Raw genomic sequence first — 19,357 nt, forward strand, 5'->3', positions numbered from 1 at the left:
GGGGCCTGCCCCATTACCCTACTTTACAGATGAGGAAGCTCAGGCTGAGGGGTCACGCCTGCCCGGGAGTCACAACTAGGAAGTGGCAGAGGCAGGATGCAAGCTCAAACCAGTAGACCACACAGCCCACACCCTTTCACGTGAGTCCCGGGCTTCCGGAGTCCACTCCCTCATCGTCCAGCACCCCCTCACCCATCCATCCAGCCATCCAGCCATCCACCCATCCCTTAAGGGTCCATGGGTTCTACGCCTTGTACCACCCCTTGTACCACCCCAGACATAGCGAGGCCGCACCCCGTGTGAAACCTGGGTCAGTTCCCTTTGCCTGGCTGCAGGGGCACAGCTCCCTTCCATCTGGAACTCCCACCCCACACACCCCTCTGCCGCCTTCAGAGGCCCTGCTGGCTCCGCCACTCACACTGGAGCAGCTTCTCCTCACCGCAGCTTCACCCGCCGCTGGGCACACGCGTTCTCGGCTGCTGCTCGTCGGCTTCCCTTTTCTGATGCCAAACCTCAATTTTCCTCTCGGGCTGCCTCTCCCACGCTCGGCCCACATTTCCAAGGGCAGCAGAGGGGTGCCCAACTCAAGGTGGTTGAGCGAGAGGCTGAATCTTGAACATTTTTGAATCTTGACAAATGATCTCTTAGGAAAGAGGCAGCGTTAGTACCAAGACTGCAGAGCTGGGATTGATTTGCTGCTACTCAGGAGGCCTCCACCGGGAACACAATAACAGAGAGGCAACGGCTAAGAGGGAGACTAGGGCAGATTCATGAACGTATCACTGAAGCACCTGGATCCAGCCATGCCTGAATGAGTTGGGGCTGCCCCACAGTTGCAGCAGGAGGTCATCAAGGCTTATCTAGAGCATCTGCCAGAGAAGTGTTGGCTAGTAGTGCAGCTTGTTTTCTGCACAACCTGAAAACAGCAGGATGTGGATGTTGTGCTAAGGTTCCTCTGTGGCTTCAGCAATAAAATGTCAAAAGGAGTTCTGTCCACGACTTGAAAAATTACCTGAAAAGCAAGCATGTCATTCCAAGAGGAAGCACACATGGCTAATTCCATGGTGACTTTAGGATCTAAACCTGCCCCCGAAAGTATAATTATAAATGGTGCGCGTTTGGCTTCCCTCACCCCACCCTCCACTCCCCACCCGGCTCCTTCAGCGAGGTTTCGAAACGGCTGGAGGTGTGACAGCTTCCACACCTGCTCGGGCGGCTGGGGCACAGGGCGCTGCCCCAGCAGGAACGCGGAGGGTGAGGGCCACGGGGCCTGGCCAGCGACAGGCAGTGCTTTGTTTATTCTCTCCCTACCTTTTAATTCTGTAGCAAACAGAGCATAATACCCGTGTGAAGGCTCAGGAATTAGAAATATGAGGTGTCAGCAGAAACAGGAGGATTAAGAGCAGAGAAGGGAGCATTTTATACCTGGCGTCACGGGGGTGCCTCACAGGACGGAGCAGGTGCGAGGGAATCAAACACGCACACACTCCAAGGGGGCGACATTCGAAACGAGGCGGGGCTTATTGCGGGAGGAAACTGCCCACCCGCCTAAGGGTTCAGACCGGAGGACGTGGTGTTGGCTCACGCACTCAGTTAACCGTGTGTGGCTTGCACGCCTGACGCACCCCGGGGCTGCGCCAAAGGGCCTCGTCCCTCAAAGGAAGCGAGAGCGCCCGTGGGCGGTGCAGCCACGGGGCCCTCGGTACCCGGGGCACCCACCCCCATCCAGAGACGGGCCGCACAGGGCTCACGCAGCCAAGAGTCTGAGGACAGGCCGCCTCAGGGGTCAGGCCTGACACGTCCCCATCGCAGCTGGCACCGCGACATCCCCAAGCTCACGGGGGGCTCAGGCCAAACCCTCATCGTTGTCAGATGGAGGCTGTGAGTGCCCAGGGGCCCAGCCAGCACGGACCTGGCCCTGGCCCCAGGGAGCCCCCGGGGCTTAGGGCGGGGGCACAGACCAGGATCAGCCAGTCTTTCTCTACCCCGAGAGTTCAGAGTAAAATCGCCAAAGAGTTGTCTGCAAGTAATATTTTAGGCCTCCTTAAATCTGTTGAGGAAGGAGATGCTGATAAGAAAATCGAAGTGGGACCGTGAAGGGCGCCTCTGTCCAGCTGTGTGACGCCGGCCGGCCGAGCAGCCTCTCTGTGCTTCAGCGTCCTTGAGGGAGAAGAGTCCTCCTCCTCCCTCCCCCGCCCCAGATGCGTCTGAGCTGCTGGGACGACAGCGGGCGGGGCCGGGGTCTACAGCGGACGTGGGTGAGTTGGCATCTCATCCACAACGGGCGGTCCAGCCCATGAGGGCTGCTCCCCGGGCTTTCTGGTCTTTGGTTTCCTCGCGCACAGTCTTGTGGAGCCTGTGTGCTTTTGCTGAATTTCGTCCCAAGCATTTTAGAGTTTGGATGCCAGGTTTAAGACCTGAGTAGTGGGGCTTTTTTGTTTTCAAGGTATTTGCTGTGGTGTATAAAGCGATCCTGCGTCATTTGCCTGGCAGAGCTAAGCACCCCTCAGTCCCGGCCGTTGTGCCTCCGAGTCCAGGACGTCTTCGGCGGCAGTGTCGGCGGCCGGCAGAGGCCGTTCGGCTTTCCTGGCGGATCTTTGTTCCTTCTCCGCCTTTCTTGCTTTCCTGCTCCGAGACGCGCAGTAACGTGTGAACCAGCAATGCGTAGAGCAGGCTTCCTTGCCTTGGCCCCGGTTTCAGAGGAACAGTAAATATTTCGCCCCTCAGCATGCTCTTAGGTGTAGGTCTCACATAGACGCTTGGGTGCTGAGAGCCTTTATCTAGTTTTGAATCTTGGTAAATGGTCTTCCTGCGCCTTTGTGTGATTTTTGCGGGGTTTTCTTAATTTCGTCACTATGGTGATTTTCAGATACGAACCTGGTCTTGCATCCGTTCTAGAAAAACCCAGCTTTGTCGTGACGTACAAGCTCTTCTCTAAGCTGCCAGATTCACCTGCTGCTGTTCTGTTTACCTGTCGTGCATGTTTTCGGAAGCTCTTCGTCTGAACGTCGCTCGCACAGTCTTTGCCGGGTCTCGGCGTCAGGGTGGAGCCGGCCTCGTGAGTTGAGTGGGGAAATGGCCTGTCTCCCTGGTGTGGGGGACTAGTTTCTGGAATGTTGATGTTGCGTCTCAACTGTTTCGTAGGGTTCATTGGAAGCCGTCCAGCCCAGGAGTTTTCTTTGTGGAAAGGATTTGGATGACACATTTAATTCCTTGGATAAATGAGGTGCTGTCAGTAATAGAGTTTAGCTCCTTGCATTTCTCACCCAGGAAATGAGGCCATTCTGGCCTGTGTCTCCGTGGCTGTCAAGCCTGGTAGGCTGTGTTTTCAGCAGAGTTTGTGCGTTATCTCAGTTGTCAAATGTATCAGTACAAAACGGCTCGGACCGGCTACTGTCCTACTGAAACCCCTGGCGGGCGCAGGGACACCCGCTTTTCTGCCCCGATTTTGGTAACTGGTGATCGCTTTGTCCTTTGACCATCATTTTCTTCTTTCTACTCATTTTGGACTTAATTTTCTCATCTTTTTAAAACTTCCTAAGGTGAATTCTTGGGTCTTCCTTTGAAAGTTTTCTTTTTTCCAACATCTAACATTGACGTTATTATTTTCCCTTGAATCTCGTCTTTAGCTCATTTTACAGATTTGATATGTTATATATTCTTTCTCACTCAGTTTCAAACATTTTCCAATTTCCCTTGCGATTTTTTGACCCACACGTTATTTTAAGGTGTGTTCTTTAATCGGCAAACCTTTGTGTGAGTCCTTACTGACTTGTAATTTACCTCCGCGTGGTCAGGGATACGCCTGGGGAGATCTGAGGCATACATCTCATCACCCCTCACACGGTCTCCAGCACTTTTAAGTCCCAGAAGGTCCCTTTGGTTCTTTTTGAAGAATCTCTTCTGTTTCTCGGCTGAAGTGCTCTGTTTATTCATCACCACTCTGTTTTCCTTGAGGTCCCTGGACGTATTACGGTTCTTGTCTTCTAATTGCTCCATTCTTCATTTTCTCGAGGCGTTTCTATTGACCCTTCTTTCTCGTAGCGACAGGTCACATTTCCTCCTTCTTGGCAAACCCGGTAACTTTGACTGTAAACTGCTGTACATCTGTCGTGGCGTCAGTACGTTGCAGCTACTCTGGATCGGGCGATTCTCCTCTGACGGGGGTTCGTTTTTGTCGCAGCTGGCCCCTCGCTGGCTGCACCCAAACCCCAGCTCTGGCCCCGCTCTGGGGACAGCATGCCCCCTGCTCCATTCTTTCTTCTCGGGGCCCTAGGCACCCTCCCTGCGTGGCATCAGGGCAGGACAGGACTTGCATGGAATTTGCCCACAAATGTGAGCTCCCTCCTTTTCGTGATTTAGCCCTCATCTCCCAGCATCGGACGCTCGAAGCCAGCAGGGCTGCCACTATCTGCGCGGGTTATGGCAGCCCACACCACGCAGGCCGGTGTGCCCTCACCACAGAGCTGTGTGTGTGTGTGACTCTCGGCTGTGGCAGTGCCACCCTTTGAAGGGGCGTCTGTGCCAAGTTGCCCTCCAGTGTCTGTAGCTAGTGTTTCACATTTGTCCAGGGTCCCCAATTACTCCCCGTGGGAGAGTCACTCTGAAACATGCTACCCTGCCGTTTACAAAGCTCAGATGCCCATGTGGCTTTTATTCACCCCAAAGTTTTCTGTCTAAAGTGGTTGATACTGTTTGTATTAACCAATAAGACCTACCGATTTCTCTCCCTCCGCTTCTTTCATCCCTCTCCTTCCTTCTTGGGGGCGTGTGTGCTTAGAGCCTATTGCAGGGAAAGTCTATGAGTTAGACTCTCTCTTCTTGAGGTTAAATGCCCCAAAGCGCCATTGTTTTATTCTCATTCCGAAGTGATAACTTAACTGATGGTTTAATGGGGACAGGTGGCTGCCTTTCACACGATGAGGCTGCCACTGCATTGTACCCCGGCTTTTAGAGCTCCGGATGACTCTGGGGGCCCCCACGACTGGCCGCTCCAGTGACCCTGCATCTCCCTTCCTGCCCCCTAATTCCCACTCCGATGCTTTACATCCGCCAATAAAGCATGATCCCCCCCCACCCTGGGCCCCCCCTCACCCCATGAAGGCAGAGCCCCAGATCCACACTCTCCCCCGCGGCCTGTGACCTCACTGTGCCCGGCGTGCCGTGTACCCTCCAGGACCTGGGAGCAACGAGCTTCTTTTTGGAGCGCCCTGGTATTTGCTGCCACCGGCGTCTCACAGTTGCAGGAAGAACCCCAGGCCCAGTGCCGCCTCCGGGAGGTGTCTGCGGGGCTCTTAGAGGTGGCACGGCGGGTGAGCCCCCCGGGGAATCCTAGAGGGAGCATCACAGCAGCTCCCGAGACTAAAACAACACGTGGACTTAAAAAGTGGCGTTCTGTCGAGGCCACGGCACGAGTGAGCCCCGAGGACGCTGGGCTCCGTGAAACCAGCCACACAGGGCAGCTTCCGTAGGATCCACCCGTGTAAGGGGCCCGGGGGTTCAGAGCCGTGGAGAAGGAGGGTGGGGGGTGGGGGGAGTTTTACTAAATGGGGATGGAGGGGTCAGTTTTCCAGGATGAGCAGATGGACACGGTCACACAGCATCATGAGCGCACTTCGTACCGCCGGGCTGTGCACTCAAACTGGTTAAACTGGGAAATGTTTTGTTGTTTGTGTTTTACCACAGTGAAAAACGAAAGAAGTGGTTGAGGAGAGTAATCTAGTTTGGAGGAATAGAAGTCACCCAGAGACTGGGTGCAGTCCACCCCTCTGAGAAAGGAGCACGCACACCCACCGAGAAACTTACACGTGGCTGCCCACGCCTGGGTTACTGCCAGCAGCCAGAAAGGAGGAGCCACCTGAGTGGCAAACGGATGCAAGAAACGGGTCCGCCCCCACAACGGGATGGCACTCGGTGTGGAAAAGACACGAAGCACAGACACACCACCCCGTGGGTGACCCCGGGACGCAACACGCTGGGTGGCCAGCTGCGAAGGTGCACATGTTCCTGACCCCTTTACAAACCAGCAAATGCATAGAGACAGGAAGTAGCCGGGGCCAGGCCCGGGGGGTGGGGGCTGCAAGGTGACGGCTCTGGGAGCCGGCTTCCAGGGGGAAGTGAAAGGCTCCAGATCTGACGGTGCTGCTGGGCGCAGCCAGGGTACACCGGAGCCCCCGAATGCACACCTGAGATGAACTACGCGGCCCGTGCATTTTACCTCAGTAAAGCTGTTTCTGTCCTGCTGTGCAGCACAGGGAACCAGATCCCAGCTCCTGGGACAAAAGGTGATGGATGAGAACATGAGAAAAAGAATGTATATCAATGTATGAGTGAGTTCCTTTGCTGTGCAGCAGAGATGGACACAACACCGCAAATCAACTATAGTTTTTCAATTTGCTCTAAAACCGAAAAGCAAACAAAAAAGAAATTTGTAACAAAATGATGACGCAGGTTTATTGGGGTGAGTCGCTCAGTTCCGAAGAAAGCATTAGATGAAGATGCAGATTTGTGAAGCCCCCCCTGAGCCAGACCCACCAGCACGCACGCCTGGCCAGGCACAAACCGCGTCTCCTCCTGATACGTTCTGTTCCCCACAAACCCCGTCTAGGGCTAACACGTCCGCCCCAGAGGAGGGTGTGGGATCGGGGGAGGGACAGGGAGCCCCAGGGTCGGGCTGGAGGCTGGCTGGCTCTGCTGGTCAGTGGTCCCAGGAACTGGGCCCACACAGCTTGGCACTGGCACGAAAGCAGACACCCAGATCCATGGAACAGGATAGAGAGCCCGGAGACAAACCCACACGCCTAGGGTCAGGTAATCTTCCAAAAGGAGGCAAGAGCATACAATGGGGAAAAGACAGCTTCTTCAGCAGTGGTGCCGGGAAATCAATGAAAATCAGCGAAACTGGAACACACCCTCACACCACACACAAAAATAAACTCCAAATGGCTTAAAGACTAAATATGAGACACGACACCATGAAACTCCTAGAAGAGAACATAGGTAAAACATTCTCTGACCTAAACCATACCAGTGCTTTCTTAGGTCAGTCTCCCAAGGCACAAGAAATAAAAGCAAAAAAGCCCCAATGGGGCCTAATCAAACGGACAGGCTTTTGCACAGCAAGGGAAACCGTACACAAAACTAAAAGACCACCTACAGTCGGGGAGAAAATAGACCACACAATGAGACCGACGCGAGCTTAATTTCCACCCTATATAAACAGCTCATACAATTCAATGATGAAAAAGTGGGCAGAAATCCTAAACAGACATTTCTCCGAGGACGTACAGATGGCCAACAGGCACGTAAGAAGCTGCTCGACGTTGTCGATTATGAGAGAAATGCAGATCGAAACTGTGATGAGGCACCGCTCACGCTGTCAGAACGGCCGTCACCAAAGCGGGCACAGATGGTAAGTGCTGAGAGAGGGCAGAGCGAGGGGGACCTCCTACTGCGGGCGGGTATATAAATTGGTGCAGCCACTGTGCAAAGCAGTATGGCGATTCCTCTAAAAACTACAACTACAAATACCATGATCCAGCAATCCCACTCCTGGGCATCTATCCCAAGGAAACTGCAATTGAAAAAGGCAGAAAAGACGTTGGAGTTCCCGTCGTGGCGCAGTGGTTAAGAAATCCGACGAGGAACCATGAGGTTGTGGGTTGGATTCCTGGCCTCGCTCAGTGGGTTAAGGATCCGGCGTTGCCGTGAACTGTGGTGTAGGTTGCAGATGCGGCTCGGATCCAGATGTGGCTCTGGCATAGGCCGGCGGCTGCAGCTCCGATTAGACCCCTGGCCTGGGAACCTCCATGTGCCTCGGGAGCCGCCCTAGAAAAGGCAAAAAAAGACAAAAAAAAAAAAAAAAGAAAGAAAGAAAGAAAGAAAAAGAAAAAGAAAAGATAGATGCACGCCTATGTTCATTGCAGCATTAGTTACAATAACCAAGACATGGAAGCAACTAATGTCCACAGCCAGATGAATGGATTAGGAAGATATGGTACATATACACAATGGAATATTATTCAGCTATAAAAAAGGATGAAATAATGCCATTTGCAGCAACATGGATGGACCTAGAAATTCTCACAGTAAGTGAGGTAAGTCAGACAGAGAAAGATGATACCATATGATATCACCTATAAGTGGAATCTAAAATAATGACACAAATGAACTCATTTACGAAGGAGAAACAAACTCACAGACATAGAAAACAAACTTACGGTTTCCCAAAGAGGTGGGGGGGGATAAAAAAAGAAAACATTATTTTGTTCGTTTAAACTTTAAAAAGTATCAATACGGTTAAACGTGTTCTTTTGGTGTCTCACTGGGATCGTGTCAGGTCTGGATTCACTTAGGCACGGGTTTTACCGTCATGACGTCAGAGCTTCCAGCCTGAGAATGGCATGCCTTCATGCGGGGCCCTGAGAGGCCCTTTTCTTCGTGTCGACTCGCTCCTCGAGGACAGTCCTGGGGATGGAATCCTTTGTGCTGCTGCTGCTGGCGACATCTGAACAAATCCAGGTTCCAGCATGGTTCCTGGCACGCCTGCCCCACCACACAGGCCACCCACCCTGGCGGCTCCACGAAAGACGGCCCTCGGGTTCACCTGCCTCACTGCCCTGCTCTCATTTCTGCCTGCTCTCTGTTTCCAGGCTGCGGCCTGAGCCACGGCGTGACTTCACCATGTGAGTTTGCTAACAGCAGATTCCTGCCGTCGTCTGACCCCCTGTCGCACATGCGGTCTGTGCCCCGTGGGTAATTCTGGGCCTGCGGGGTCGCTCCTCGGATGCTGGTTGTTTTCTCCTGGTCAGCTCAGGGGCTGCCTCTCTCCCTGCCCTGCCTGCCTGGTCTCTGCTGCGGTGAGAGCCGGCGTGCTGACGGCCAGCCCCGAAGGGCGCCCTCTTTGCCCTGGGTTGCTCTCAGGGGCTTTTCTAGACATGGGTTCGGTCTGCAGGGGCTGTGAGACCAGGCTGGGTGGGTCTTTGCGAGTGGGTGCGGCTGGGGTTTCACTGAGACTCATGCATGTGTGCCTGAGGCCACGGATCAATTTGGGGACATTCTTGGCCTCTCACTTTTCAAGTGTTGCTTCTGACCCATTCCTTCCCTCTCCTGGGCGGGGTCCCATTGGCAAGGGCTTTAGAGCTTTGACTCTCTCCCTATCTTTCCAGGCCACGTGGGGCCCTACAGGCGCATCATCCCCGAGGAAGTGACGCCTCCTCCTTAGAGAGGCTCCTTGCTTCCCAGGGCCCATGTCATTCGTTTCCTGTATCTTCAGCTCTTTTTTGGGGGGGAGGTGGCCCTAAAAAGACTTTTTAGGGCCATACCTGCAGCATATGGAAGCTCCCAGGCTATGGGTCAAAGCGGAGCCACAGCTGCCGGCCTACACCACAGCCACAGCCACAGCCACAGCCATGCAGAATCAGAGCCGTGTCTGCAACCTACACCACAGCTCACGGCAACGCCGGACCCTGAACCCACACAGCGAGGCCAGGGATCGAATCTGCGTCCTCATGGATACTGGTCGGATTCATTTCCACTGAGGTGCAACAGGAGCTCTGTATCCTCAGCTCTTTCATGGTTTTTTTAAAACTAGGAGTTCATAGCTTCACCAGCTGCTGTGCTTGTTGGGTGAAAACGACAGTGTCTTGTGGCTTCTATACGGTAAGTGAAGCAGAAGTTAAAGTATATTTTTAAAAATTTTTTATTATGGTTGGTTTACATTGTTCTGTCTATTTCGGCTGTACAGCAAAGTGACCCAGTCACTCACACTCACACACGCACACACACGCACACGCACACACACACACACTCTTTTTCCCACATTATCTTCCATCAGGTTCTATCACAAGGAGTGGGCTCTAGCTCCCTGCGCTGTACCGCGGGGCCATGTCGGAGAGAGGAAGATAAACGTGCATTTTTATGTAAACTTACTTGTTTAGAGAACGTTTCCTGACCACGTGAGAGTCAATCGCCAGGCGATGTCTCCAGCTCCGGGTCAGGACGCCGGCTCGGTTCATGACCACCCTCCAGCCCGTGCATCCCACAGGGCTCCCCACGCCCCCCGCCCCTTCGGCAGAGATCTCAGCCCCAACTGCTGTCTGAGCTGCCCCCCTTGATGGAAAGGCCCCTTGGGCACAAAGTTTGGAATGTCGGGACCTCCTCGCGACTGGAGGCAGGTTGCGGGGCCGTGGCGGGAATGTCGCGGACACGGGCGGCCTGCCTCTTGGCACCACTGCCCCGGCCCCTCGGCCGAGAGGCTGCTGGGCTCCCTCCGAGCCGCTGAGGAGAGGCCCCCGGAGACCGGAAGCATTCCCGTCCCCTCAAGGTTCCCGCGTCTTTACTCGGCTACGTCTGGACAGGTGGATGCCGCTGACATCTCCCGGGTCTTAATTCACTACTTTCACGATGGTCGTGAGCGAAGTGTCCCAGGTGCAGCCGGGGCCACCTGCTCACGCCGGCTCCAGGCCTCCTCCCGCAGGGCGGCCATCATTTAATGTTCCTCGCCTTCTGACCCAAGGTTTCCGGCTCGCCTTTCGTTTCCCGAGGATGCTGTGTGCCTTTCGCAACGGGAGGGTCCTTCGAAGCCCGGGTCTGGGCGCTGGGCATGCCGTCCCGGGTCTGGGAGGGGGTGCGGCTCCCCAGCCGTCCCGGGGGCCGGGAGGGGGTGCAGCGCTCACGTCTGTCGTTAGGTCTTTACCCGCCTGAGCATTTGGAAAAGTTCCCCCAGACACCGTCAATTCCAACACATCGGACTTCGTTGCTGTCGCTCTTAAGATTTTAGCTCCTTTGCATTTTATTTTATTTATTTATTTATTTTTGTCTTTTGTCTTTTTGTTGTTGTTGTTGCTATTTCTTGGGCCGCTCCCACGGCATATGGAGGTTCCCAGGCTAGGGGTCGAATTGGAGCTGTAGCCACCGGCCTACGCCAGAGCCACAGCAACGCGGGATCCGAGCCGCATCTGCGACCTACACCACAGCTCATGGCAACACCGGATCGTTAACCCACTGAGCAAGGGCAGGGACCGAACCCGCAACCTCATGGTTCCTCGTCGGATTCGTTAACCACTGCGCCACGACGGGAACTCCTGCATTTTATTTTTTAACTTGGCTCCTTTTGTTTTCTTTCTCGTTTCTTCTTTTTAAAGTTCCGCGGACGTCTGGTCGGTTGACAAGCTTGTGACCATTTCTGCTGCACAGCAAAGGGATCCCGGTTCACATCCTCTTCTCTCTCAGGTTCTTTTCCCGCGTAGACGGTCCCAGAACACTGGGTAGACTTCTCGGTGCTGGACGGCAGGTGGGCCAGTCGTTCCGTAGACGCCAGTGGGCATGCGCCAGTCCCAAAGCCCCACCCGTCCCCCCATCCGCCCCCTTTGTTCACTTTCCTGACAGTAACTGAGCCCCATTGTCCTAACCCACTGAGGTACTTGATCCAAGCCCTTCAGGGAACCAATCCCCTCGCACCCCCAATCCCCTCGCAGCCCCCATGGCAGCCTCTTCATCACACCTGGCTCCGACGCCCCTCACCCACTCGGGTCCCAACACCACGTGCCAGACCTTCGAGCCCCGCCCCGCATCTGCCAGGCGTGCCCAGGCCTGACCGTGCGGCACATTCTGCCCCCCACCGCCTCTGGTCGGGGCCCTCACCTGTGGGCACAGGTGAGCGGGGGGGAAGAGTGGGTGGTTTCAGCTGCGAGGAGGCTGAGGAGCCTGAGCCTAACTTGGAGGGAAGGGCTTGGCAGGAGCACAGGACACCCCCCATGCCCTCCAGGGGCCCTAAGGGGTGGGGGGGCTTTGTGAGATGCAAGCCTGGCCACAGACCGGGGTGGGAGCCACAGTGTCACGGGCCTGAAGCCCTTCTGCACGTTCCCATCCCTGGGCAGAGCCCCCAAGCAGAGACTGGAACACCTGATTAAGCACCAATTAAACCCCGTTCCTTCATGGCTTCTATTTTGTGTGACAGGAGAACTAATCTCCTGAGGGGCGGGCCGGCCCCTTATCTCAAGGCTCAGGGAGGTAGGCAACCTCCCTGCCAAGGCTTTGAATGCCCGTGGGAAGAGAGCCAGCCCCTGGGAACAGCCCGCTGGCCAGAAAGAGGACCAGAGGGTGCCCGGAGCTTATCTGGAGACGACCGGCCATCAGGGCTGCACGGGGCAGGGCTGGGCTTGTGGTCACCAAAGGGGCGTGGGAGCCAGCTCAGCTTTAGGACGAGTTGGCCGGAAGGAAGTGAGTAGCTCCCTGCGTAGACAAGGAGGATCTGGCTGCAGAAACCCCAGGGGACACTCGGCACCTGGCGAGGAGCACAGCGCCTCCCGTCCAGCATGCGGGCGCAGGGCTCTGGCCTGTGCGCCTTGGTGCTGCTGGCCTGGCTGGCGGGCACCGTGTACCCCTGGGCACTTGCCAGCTGGGACCCGGGTCTGGCACCCATGACCCCCCGGAACAGCAGCGGGGTCCCGGGGGCCAGCTTGCCGTGGCTGTCCGTGCGGGTCCCCTTCCTCCTCACGCTGTGGACACTCGTGGCCCTGTCAGCCCTCCTGGGTAAGCGCCTGCGTCGCGTTGGGTCCCCTCTGGTCCAGAGTGTATGGCTGGTTCTGGTTCTGGTTCATGACTCCTCGTGCCCAGTGGTCCATGTGTCAGCTCTCTTCTGGAACAACAGGCGGACCCCAAGGTCACTCAGCCCCCTCCCCGCCTGAGACTGCACCTGCCTGAGGCCTAAGGCAGGGGGGATGGGGGGAGCTGAGCTGGGGACCCGAGGCGCCTTTGGGGTCACCTGGGCTCAGGTAAGTGAGGGGGGGCCTTTGGGGGCCCCTGAGGGCACATAGCCCATCTGAGCACACGGCTCTGTCCCGGCTGCGGCAGAGCCCCGGCAGTGGCGGGGCCCCCGTGTCGGCTCAGCACCCGGGGAGGGGGCTGCTCCCTCGCGAGCCGGCAGCTCCTGGCCCGTCCTGGTTGGGCTCACCACTTTCTTTATTCCAAGTATGAAAAGAGGAATGTCACTGCCCTCAAGTTCTCCCAGAAGTAAACTGGCAGGGTCTGAACGGGTGAGGATTTATCCCTACAAAGCAGGTAGCCTCTTGGTAAAATTGCACAGAACAGGGCGTTCAGCTCTGAGGACGGGCGAGCTCTGGGGCTATGGTGTCAAATTAAACGAAGAACTGACCACCCAGCACGATCAGTTAAGACAAGAAAGACCATCGTGTCCTTTATGTTCCATTATGTCCGGCTCCCTGACCTCGTTGTCGAGAGTCGATGCGGCCAGGATACCCCCTGGGGTGCCGCTGTCTACGTGGGGTGTCATCCAGGAGCGAGGCTGGCGAGGACCCCTCCCAGCCCGCGGGCCGCTGGTCGCCTCGTGCCCTTCCTGTGGGTGGAACCTCTGCCCTCGGGCAGCCTTGTCCCAGAGCGCGGAGGCCACTGGGGAAGAGAAGGAGAAGCCCTGTGCTGGCTGAAGACACCCCTGCGCAGTGCCAGTGTCCCCAGCCAGGCACAGTGCACCTGCGCCCCTGTGCTGCTGCGGCAGAGGAAGCCGCACCCTGGGTTCCCAGTGGGAGCCTGGGAGGGCTGCACTTTGCTGAATGTCCCCTGAGGCCGGCAGGGGACTGAGCAGCCCGGGTCTCAGCCGTGGGCAGGGGCTGGAGCCACGTCTCTCCGTGGTGGGAAATGGGGTGTGCAGAAATGGGGCCAGAGCCTGGAGCAGGGTGTCCACGAGGTGCTGCCATGTCTGGGCTGGGTGGCAGGTGTCCAGCAGTGGCTGTAGCTGCCCAGATGGGAGCAGGAGTGGACCGGACAGAGGAGGGCTGACCACTGGCCCATAGCTCAGGAGGAAACTGCTGGCCAGCGTGATGGACGCTCGGGCAACCGTGAACGCAGACGAGCCTGTGCTGGGCGGGCGGCCCGGCTGGGTCCCTGGGCTGGGCTGAGGCGGGAGTGGGTCACCCAGGGTGCAGCCTGCCCCTTCCTCCTGAGCAAGGAGGAGAGGCTTGGGGGCAGCAGCCCTGTCTTGGGGGGGCGAGGACCAGAGTTGGGGGTTCTGGTAGAAGGTTTGTCTTGCAAGGAAGCAGGACACACAGCTCGTCTGTGTGTTGACAGGGCCCTGCTGTGGGGGCAGCTGGGCGGGGTGCTGGGGACGGGCGGGCGCGGGGGTGCCAGCAGGTCCTGGAGCGGCAGGGAGAGTGCAGGCCCCGGGCAGCGGCCTATGGCCCGGAGGCCCTGCCGGTGGGTGTCGGGAGCAGGAAGCGTGCCATCGGGCTTGGACCAGGGGGCGGGGCGGGGAGGGCCAGTGTAGGCTGAGGCCTGGGCACTGAGGGCCAGGTGTGGGCAGAGGCTGGGGCTCCTGGGGGCGGGGGCTGGTGGGCCTCCGTGTGGCTCCACACGGGTAAACGCCAGCAGGGCTTAAACGGCAAGAATAACATGCATCCGGGAGCGAAAATCCTCGGGAAATGAGGGGAAACGACCTGGGAAGGGTGATGACCTCAGATGACCTGGGTTTTTGGCAAAGGGGGCCCAGAGTCAGGGGAAAAATTTGCGGGTGGTGAGCAGGGCCTTGCAGGCCCCCGGTGGGGCCAGGAGGAGAGTCCGGGAGGCAGGCTTCTTGTGATGGGCACAGAGGGGGGTTGTCCGGAGGAGTCCAGGCAGGAGGAGGTGGGGCTCGGCTGCGGGAGCGGGACATGCGGCCTCTCCATCCCCAGGAGCTGGAGGGGGGGTGCAGGCCAGCCCAGGCCAGCCCTCCCCCGCCCCTGGTGATGGGGTAGAAGGTGGGGGGACAGTCGGGAAATCCTCCAGTTCGCAGGCTCACCTGGGAGGCTTCAGACGCTGCAGGACCGGAGCGTCGCGTGTCTGTGTGGGAGCACGACTCTTTGGACGACAGGCTCAGAAAGGCTCACACGGATGCCCTCTCGCTTGTGTGACGTGTCACCTCCAGGCCACGGTGGGGAGGCCCTGCCTCAGCCAAAGGCAGCTGCCACTGCAGCCTTGCGCTTGGTCTGGGGGACACAGTGGCATCTGCCCCGGGGGACGGGCTCATCTAGATGGGGCCACCCCTGCCGCACAGGTGCAAGGATTCTGCTGAGAACTTGCACAGCCGTGGGTAGGAAGCGCCTGACGGGGGTCCCACCCACCCGCTGCTGATTCCCACGTTCCAGATCCCGGCAGCCAGGTGTTATTTTGGCATTTCAGACACTCTATGGTATCTTGTTCTGGTTTTGTTTGCGTTTGCCTGACTGCTGGGGAACCTATCCCATATCCTTGGCTATTTGGATTTCTGGGTGACGACACATGGATTAAACCTTGGTCCAGCTTCCGGTCTTGTTTTCAGGAGCTCTTCACGTGGCCCGGATGTGATCGCTTTGTTACTAGGTATCATCACAACTCTGGCTGGCCTTTCCTCCCCCGGTACCGCGCCTTCCGAATGCACAGGCGTTTGCTTCTAATGGTGTCAGATTTACCTACACTGGGTCCTATGTAAGAAATCTTCCCAAACGGATGCCCAGGTGTCTCGCATGTGGATGCTCCCTTGCCCCAGTGCCTGGACTCACAAAGATCACCCTTTCCCACTGAGCCTGTGAAGCATCTTTGCCACAAGTCAAGTGGCTGCAGCCCTGTAACTGGGGCTGCACGCAGGGGTCACCGCATGTAGGAGCCCGACTCTACTAAAGGCTGAGGTCCTGTGGGTCGGGACGCGAAGGAGAGCTGGTTCCTCTCCTGCTCCGTCTGCTCAGGCTGCCACCACAAAATTCGCTGTCTGGGTCCCTCGGACATGACACGTTTTCTCACAGTCTGGAGGCAGTACGTCTAAGATCCAGGCATTGCAGGGCAGGTTCCTCCTGAAGCCTCTCTCCTGCCTGTGTAGACAGCCGACTCCTCCCGTGTCCTCACATGGTCATCCCTCTGTGTCTGTGTCCTGATCTCTTCTTATGAGGACCCGATTACGTTGGATCAGAGGCAACTCTTTTGGCCTCGCCGAACCTTAATCACTTCCTTAGAGACCCCGTCTTCAAATGCAGCCTCACCAACGGGGCTTCAGCGTAGGTGCTGGAGGGGCACTTCTGCCCAGTCATCTCCTCACTCGTCTTCAGGGTGTTCTGGGTCATGCAGGTCCTCAGGCCGGTCCACGTACGTTTGGAACAAGTTTGTCAGGTATGGCCAGAACCTCACTGGGGTTTCTCTTGTGGGGGCATCAAACGCCCAGATAAACTACTTTACAAATTGAGTCTTCTGACCCAGGAACATGCCCTATTTCCTAATTTTAAGGACGAAGAGCAGCCCCTCCATAAACAGAGGCATTGAGATTAATCAGGAGGTCTCCAGGTGGCCTCCTATTCTCCCCCGGATGATGGTGCCACATTGGAGGTGAGGTTTGGCCTCTGCTGTTGACAGACTTGATGCTCAGCAGTGTCAGCACCCAGGTCGGCCTTGGTGTCGGGATGCGGCCTTGCTGAGCCCACCCAGAACTCCCGTCTCTGCCACCTCGGCAGCTTTGCTCATGGGTTCATGATAGGCACACCCCTATCCAGGGGCTAACGGCCTGCACACACTGAGGAAACAAACAGCAAGCATCCAAACCAAAAGCAGCCCTTAGCCCCACAAAATAGTAAGCCCTCACAAGCTACCCAGGGGTGCTGGCACATGTAAATGGCCCTCTAAGACTACAGGAGGTAGCTGTTCTCCCTAAACTCACAGAATAAGAAGAATATAAGCAAAATGAAGAGCTCAGGAACTGTTCCCGGTTAAAAGAATAGCTGAAGTCCCCTGAATGAGCACACGATGAAACAGACCTCTGCAGTCTAGCAGACACTGAGTTCGAAAAGGATACAGTGAAAATACCAAAGGAATCAAGAGCGGATATGAACACTAATTCAGATTATTTTAGAAAGGAACTGGAAACCAAGAATAATAAGAAAATTCACTCGCAGAGACAAAAGCTGAGTTAAAGGCATTGAACAACAGAGTGAATAACACAGAGGAACGAATTAGTGACTTGGAAGATAGAATAACGGAAATCACCCAATCGGGACAACAGACAGAAAACCAAATGAAAAATATGAAAGCAATATAAGAAATTTCAGGATAATGTAAAGTGGGCCAATCTACACGTAATAGGGATTCCAGAAGGAAAAAAAAAGAAAAGGGGATTGAAAACACGTTTGAAGAAATTATGGCCAAAAATTTCCTGACTCTAAAGGAATCAGATTATCAAGATACAGGAAACAGAGAGGGCCCCAAACAAGTTGAAGCCGAACAGACATACACCAAGACATTTTATTATAAAAATAGCAAAAATTAAAGATGAGACGATTCTAAAGGCAGCAAGAGAAAAACAAAGAGTTAATTATAAGGGACCCCCCCCACAAGGCTATTAGCTGATTTCTCTACAGAAACGCTACAGGCCAGAAGAGAGTGGCAACATATATTCAAAATTCTTAAAGGAAAAAATTTGCAGCCTAGAATGCTCTACCCAGCAAGACTATCATTTAAATTAGAAGAAGAAATAACAAATTTCTCCAACAAACAAAAACTAAAAGGTTACAGCAGTACTGAACCCATTCTAAAAGAAATACTGAAAGGTCTCCTCTAAATAGGAGAGGCGTAAGAAGATACAGGATGGAGGAAATCATAATTGGAAAGTAATCACTTAAATAAGCCAGTATACAGATCTAAGAGGGAAAAAAAGAGAAACAAAAAAAGCCCCCTTTTTTGTCAAAGCAATGATAAACACAAGGAACAGCAAAAGGATAAACATGAAGATGTGAAAAAGGACATCAAAGTCACAAAATGTGGGGAAGGAGAGTAATAAAATCTAGACTCTTTCCTTTTTTAATTTACGAGCTTATATGACTATCAGGCTAAAGCAAGCAGATATAGGAAGGGGTTAACATATTTGAAAAAAAGGGCAGCCACAAATCAAAATCAAACAATACATTCACAAAAACTAAAAAGGACACAAGCATAGGAGTTCCATCATGGCTCAGTAGTTAACAAATCCGACTAGGAACCATGAGGTTGAGGGTTCGATCCCTGGCCTTGCTCAGTGGGTTAAGGATCTGGCATTGCCGTGAGCTGTGGGGAAGATTGCAGACACGGCTTGGATCCCACGGTGCTGTGGCTCCGGTATAGGCCAGCGGCTACAGCTCCAATTAGACCCCTAGCCTGGGAACTTCCATGTGCCACAGGAGTGGCCCAAGAAATAGCAAAAAAAAAAAAAAAAAAAAAAAAGACACAAGCATAAAATAAAAGGAAATCATACAACCAACAAAGAAACATAGAATCAACAGGAAAATCAAGGTTTAAAATGGCAATAAATAGATATTTATCAATAATTAGCTTAAATATCAATGGATTGGATGCTCCAATCAAAAGACATAAGTGGCAGACTGGATAAAAAACATAGGAGCCTACAATGCTGCCTACAAGATACTCACCTTAGGGCAAAGGACACATATAAATTGAAAGTGAGGGGATGAAAAAAGATATTTCATGAGAATGGAAAAGACAGGAAAGCAGGAGTTGCAATACTCCTATCAGAGGAAATGGACTTTAAAACAAAGGCCATAAAGAAAGATAAAGAAGGACACTATTTAATGATAAAAGGGTCAATTCAGGAAGAGGATACTACACTCATCAATATACATGCCCCTAACATAGGAGCAGCAAATACGTAAAACAAATGCTAACAGACGTAGAAGGAGAAATTGATGGAAATATAATAATAGTAGAAGATCTTAACACTCCACCCACATCAATGGACAGATCCTCTAGAAAGAAAATCAAGGCAACGGAGATCCTAAATGTTACAATAGAATAGTTAGACCTAACTGATATTTTCTGGACATTCTATCCAAAAACCCGGGATATACATTCTTTTCAAGTACACATGGAATGTGCACTTGACCACTTAGATTGACCACATACTGGGGCACAAAAGTAACCTCAAACAATTTAAGAGTATAGAAATTATTTCGAGCATCTTCTCTGACCACAATGACATGAAATAAGAAATCAACCTCAGGAAAAGAAATGGAGACGAAACAACATGCTATTAAAAAACCAATGGGTCAATGAGGAAGTCAAAAAGGAAATGAAAAAATACCTTGAGACAAGTGACAATGAAAACAAAACCATTCAAGAATTTATGAGATACCACAAAAGCAGTTCCTAGAGGGAAGTACGTAGTGACACAGGCCTTTCTGAAAAAAGAAGAAAAGTCCCAAATCAACAGCTTAACCTACCACCTAAAAGAATTAAAAAAAAAAGAAGAACAAACAAAACCTAAAGTCAGCAGACGGAAGGAAATCATAAAGATCAGAGAGGAAATCTGTAAAAAAAACAATAGAAAAAATCATTAAAAGCAAGAGCTAATTCTTTT

At 54.0% G+C, this 19,357-nt stretch overlaps 1 protein-coding gene across 1 annotated transcript in view; it reads left to right on the forward strand.

The window, feature by feature from the left end:
* Positions 1 to 12,210: 12,210 nt before the first annotated feature.
* Positions 12,211 to 19,357, forward strand: part of SLC9A3 (solute carrier family 9 member A3) — a 78,590-nt gene continuing 71,443 nt past the window's right edge. Inside the window, exon 1 of the mRNA XM_085001771.1 lies at positions 12,211 to 12,534. Coding sequence (XP_084857897.1) covers positions 12,318 to 12,534 — 217 coding nt within the window. The 5' untranslated portion in view covers positions 12,211 to 12,317. The remainder of the gene's footprint in view (positions 12,535 to 19,357) is intronic.

Source organism: Sus scrofa, chromosome 16, assembly GCF_054392235.1.
Source record: "Sus scrofa isolate SSC_HxYL_T2T_F1_AM1 chromosome 16, Sscrofa_HxYL_maternal_Yorkshire_Landrace_v2.0, whole genome shotgun sequence".
Taxonomy (NCBI): domain Eukaryota; kingdom Metazoa; phylum Chordata; class Mammalia; order Artiodactyla; family Suidae; genus Sus; species Sus scrofa.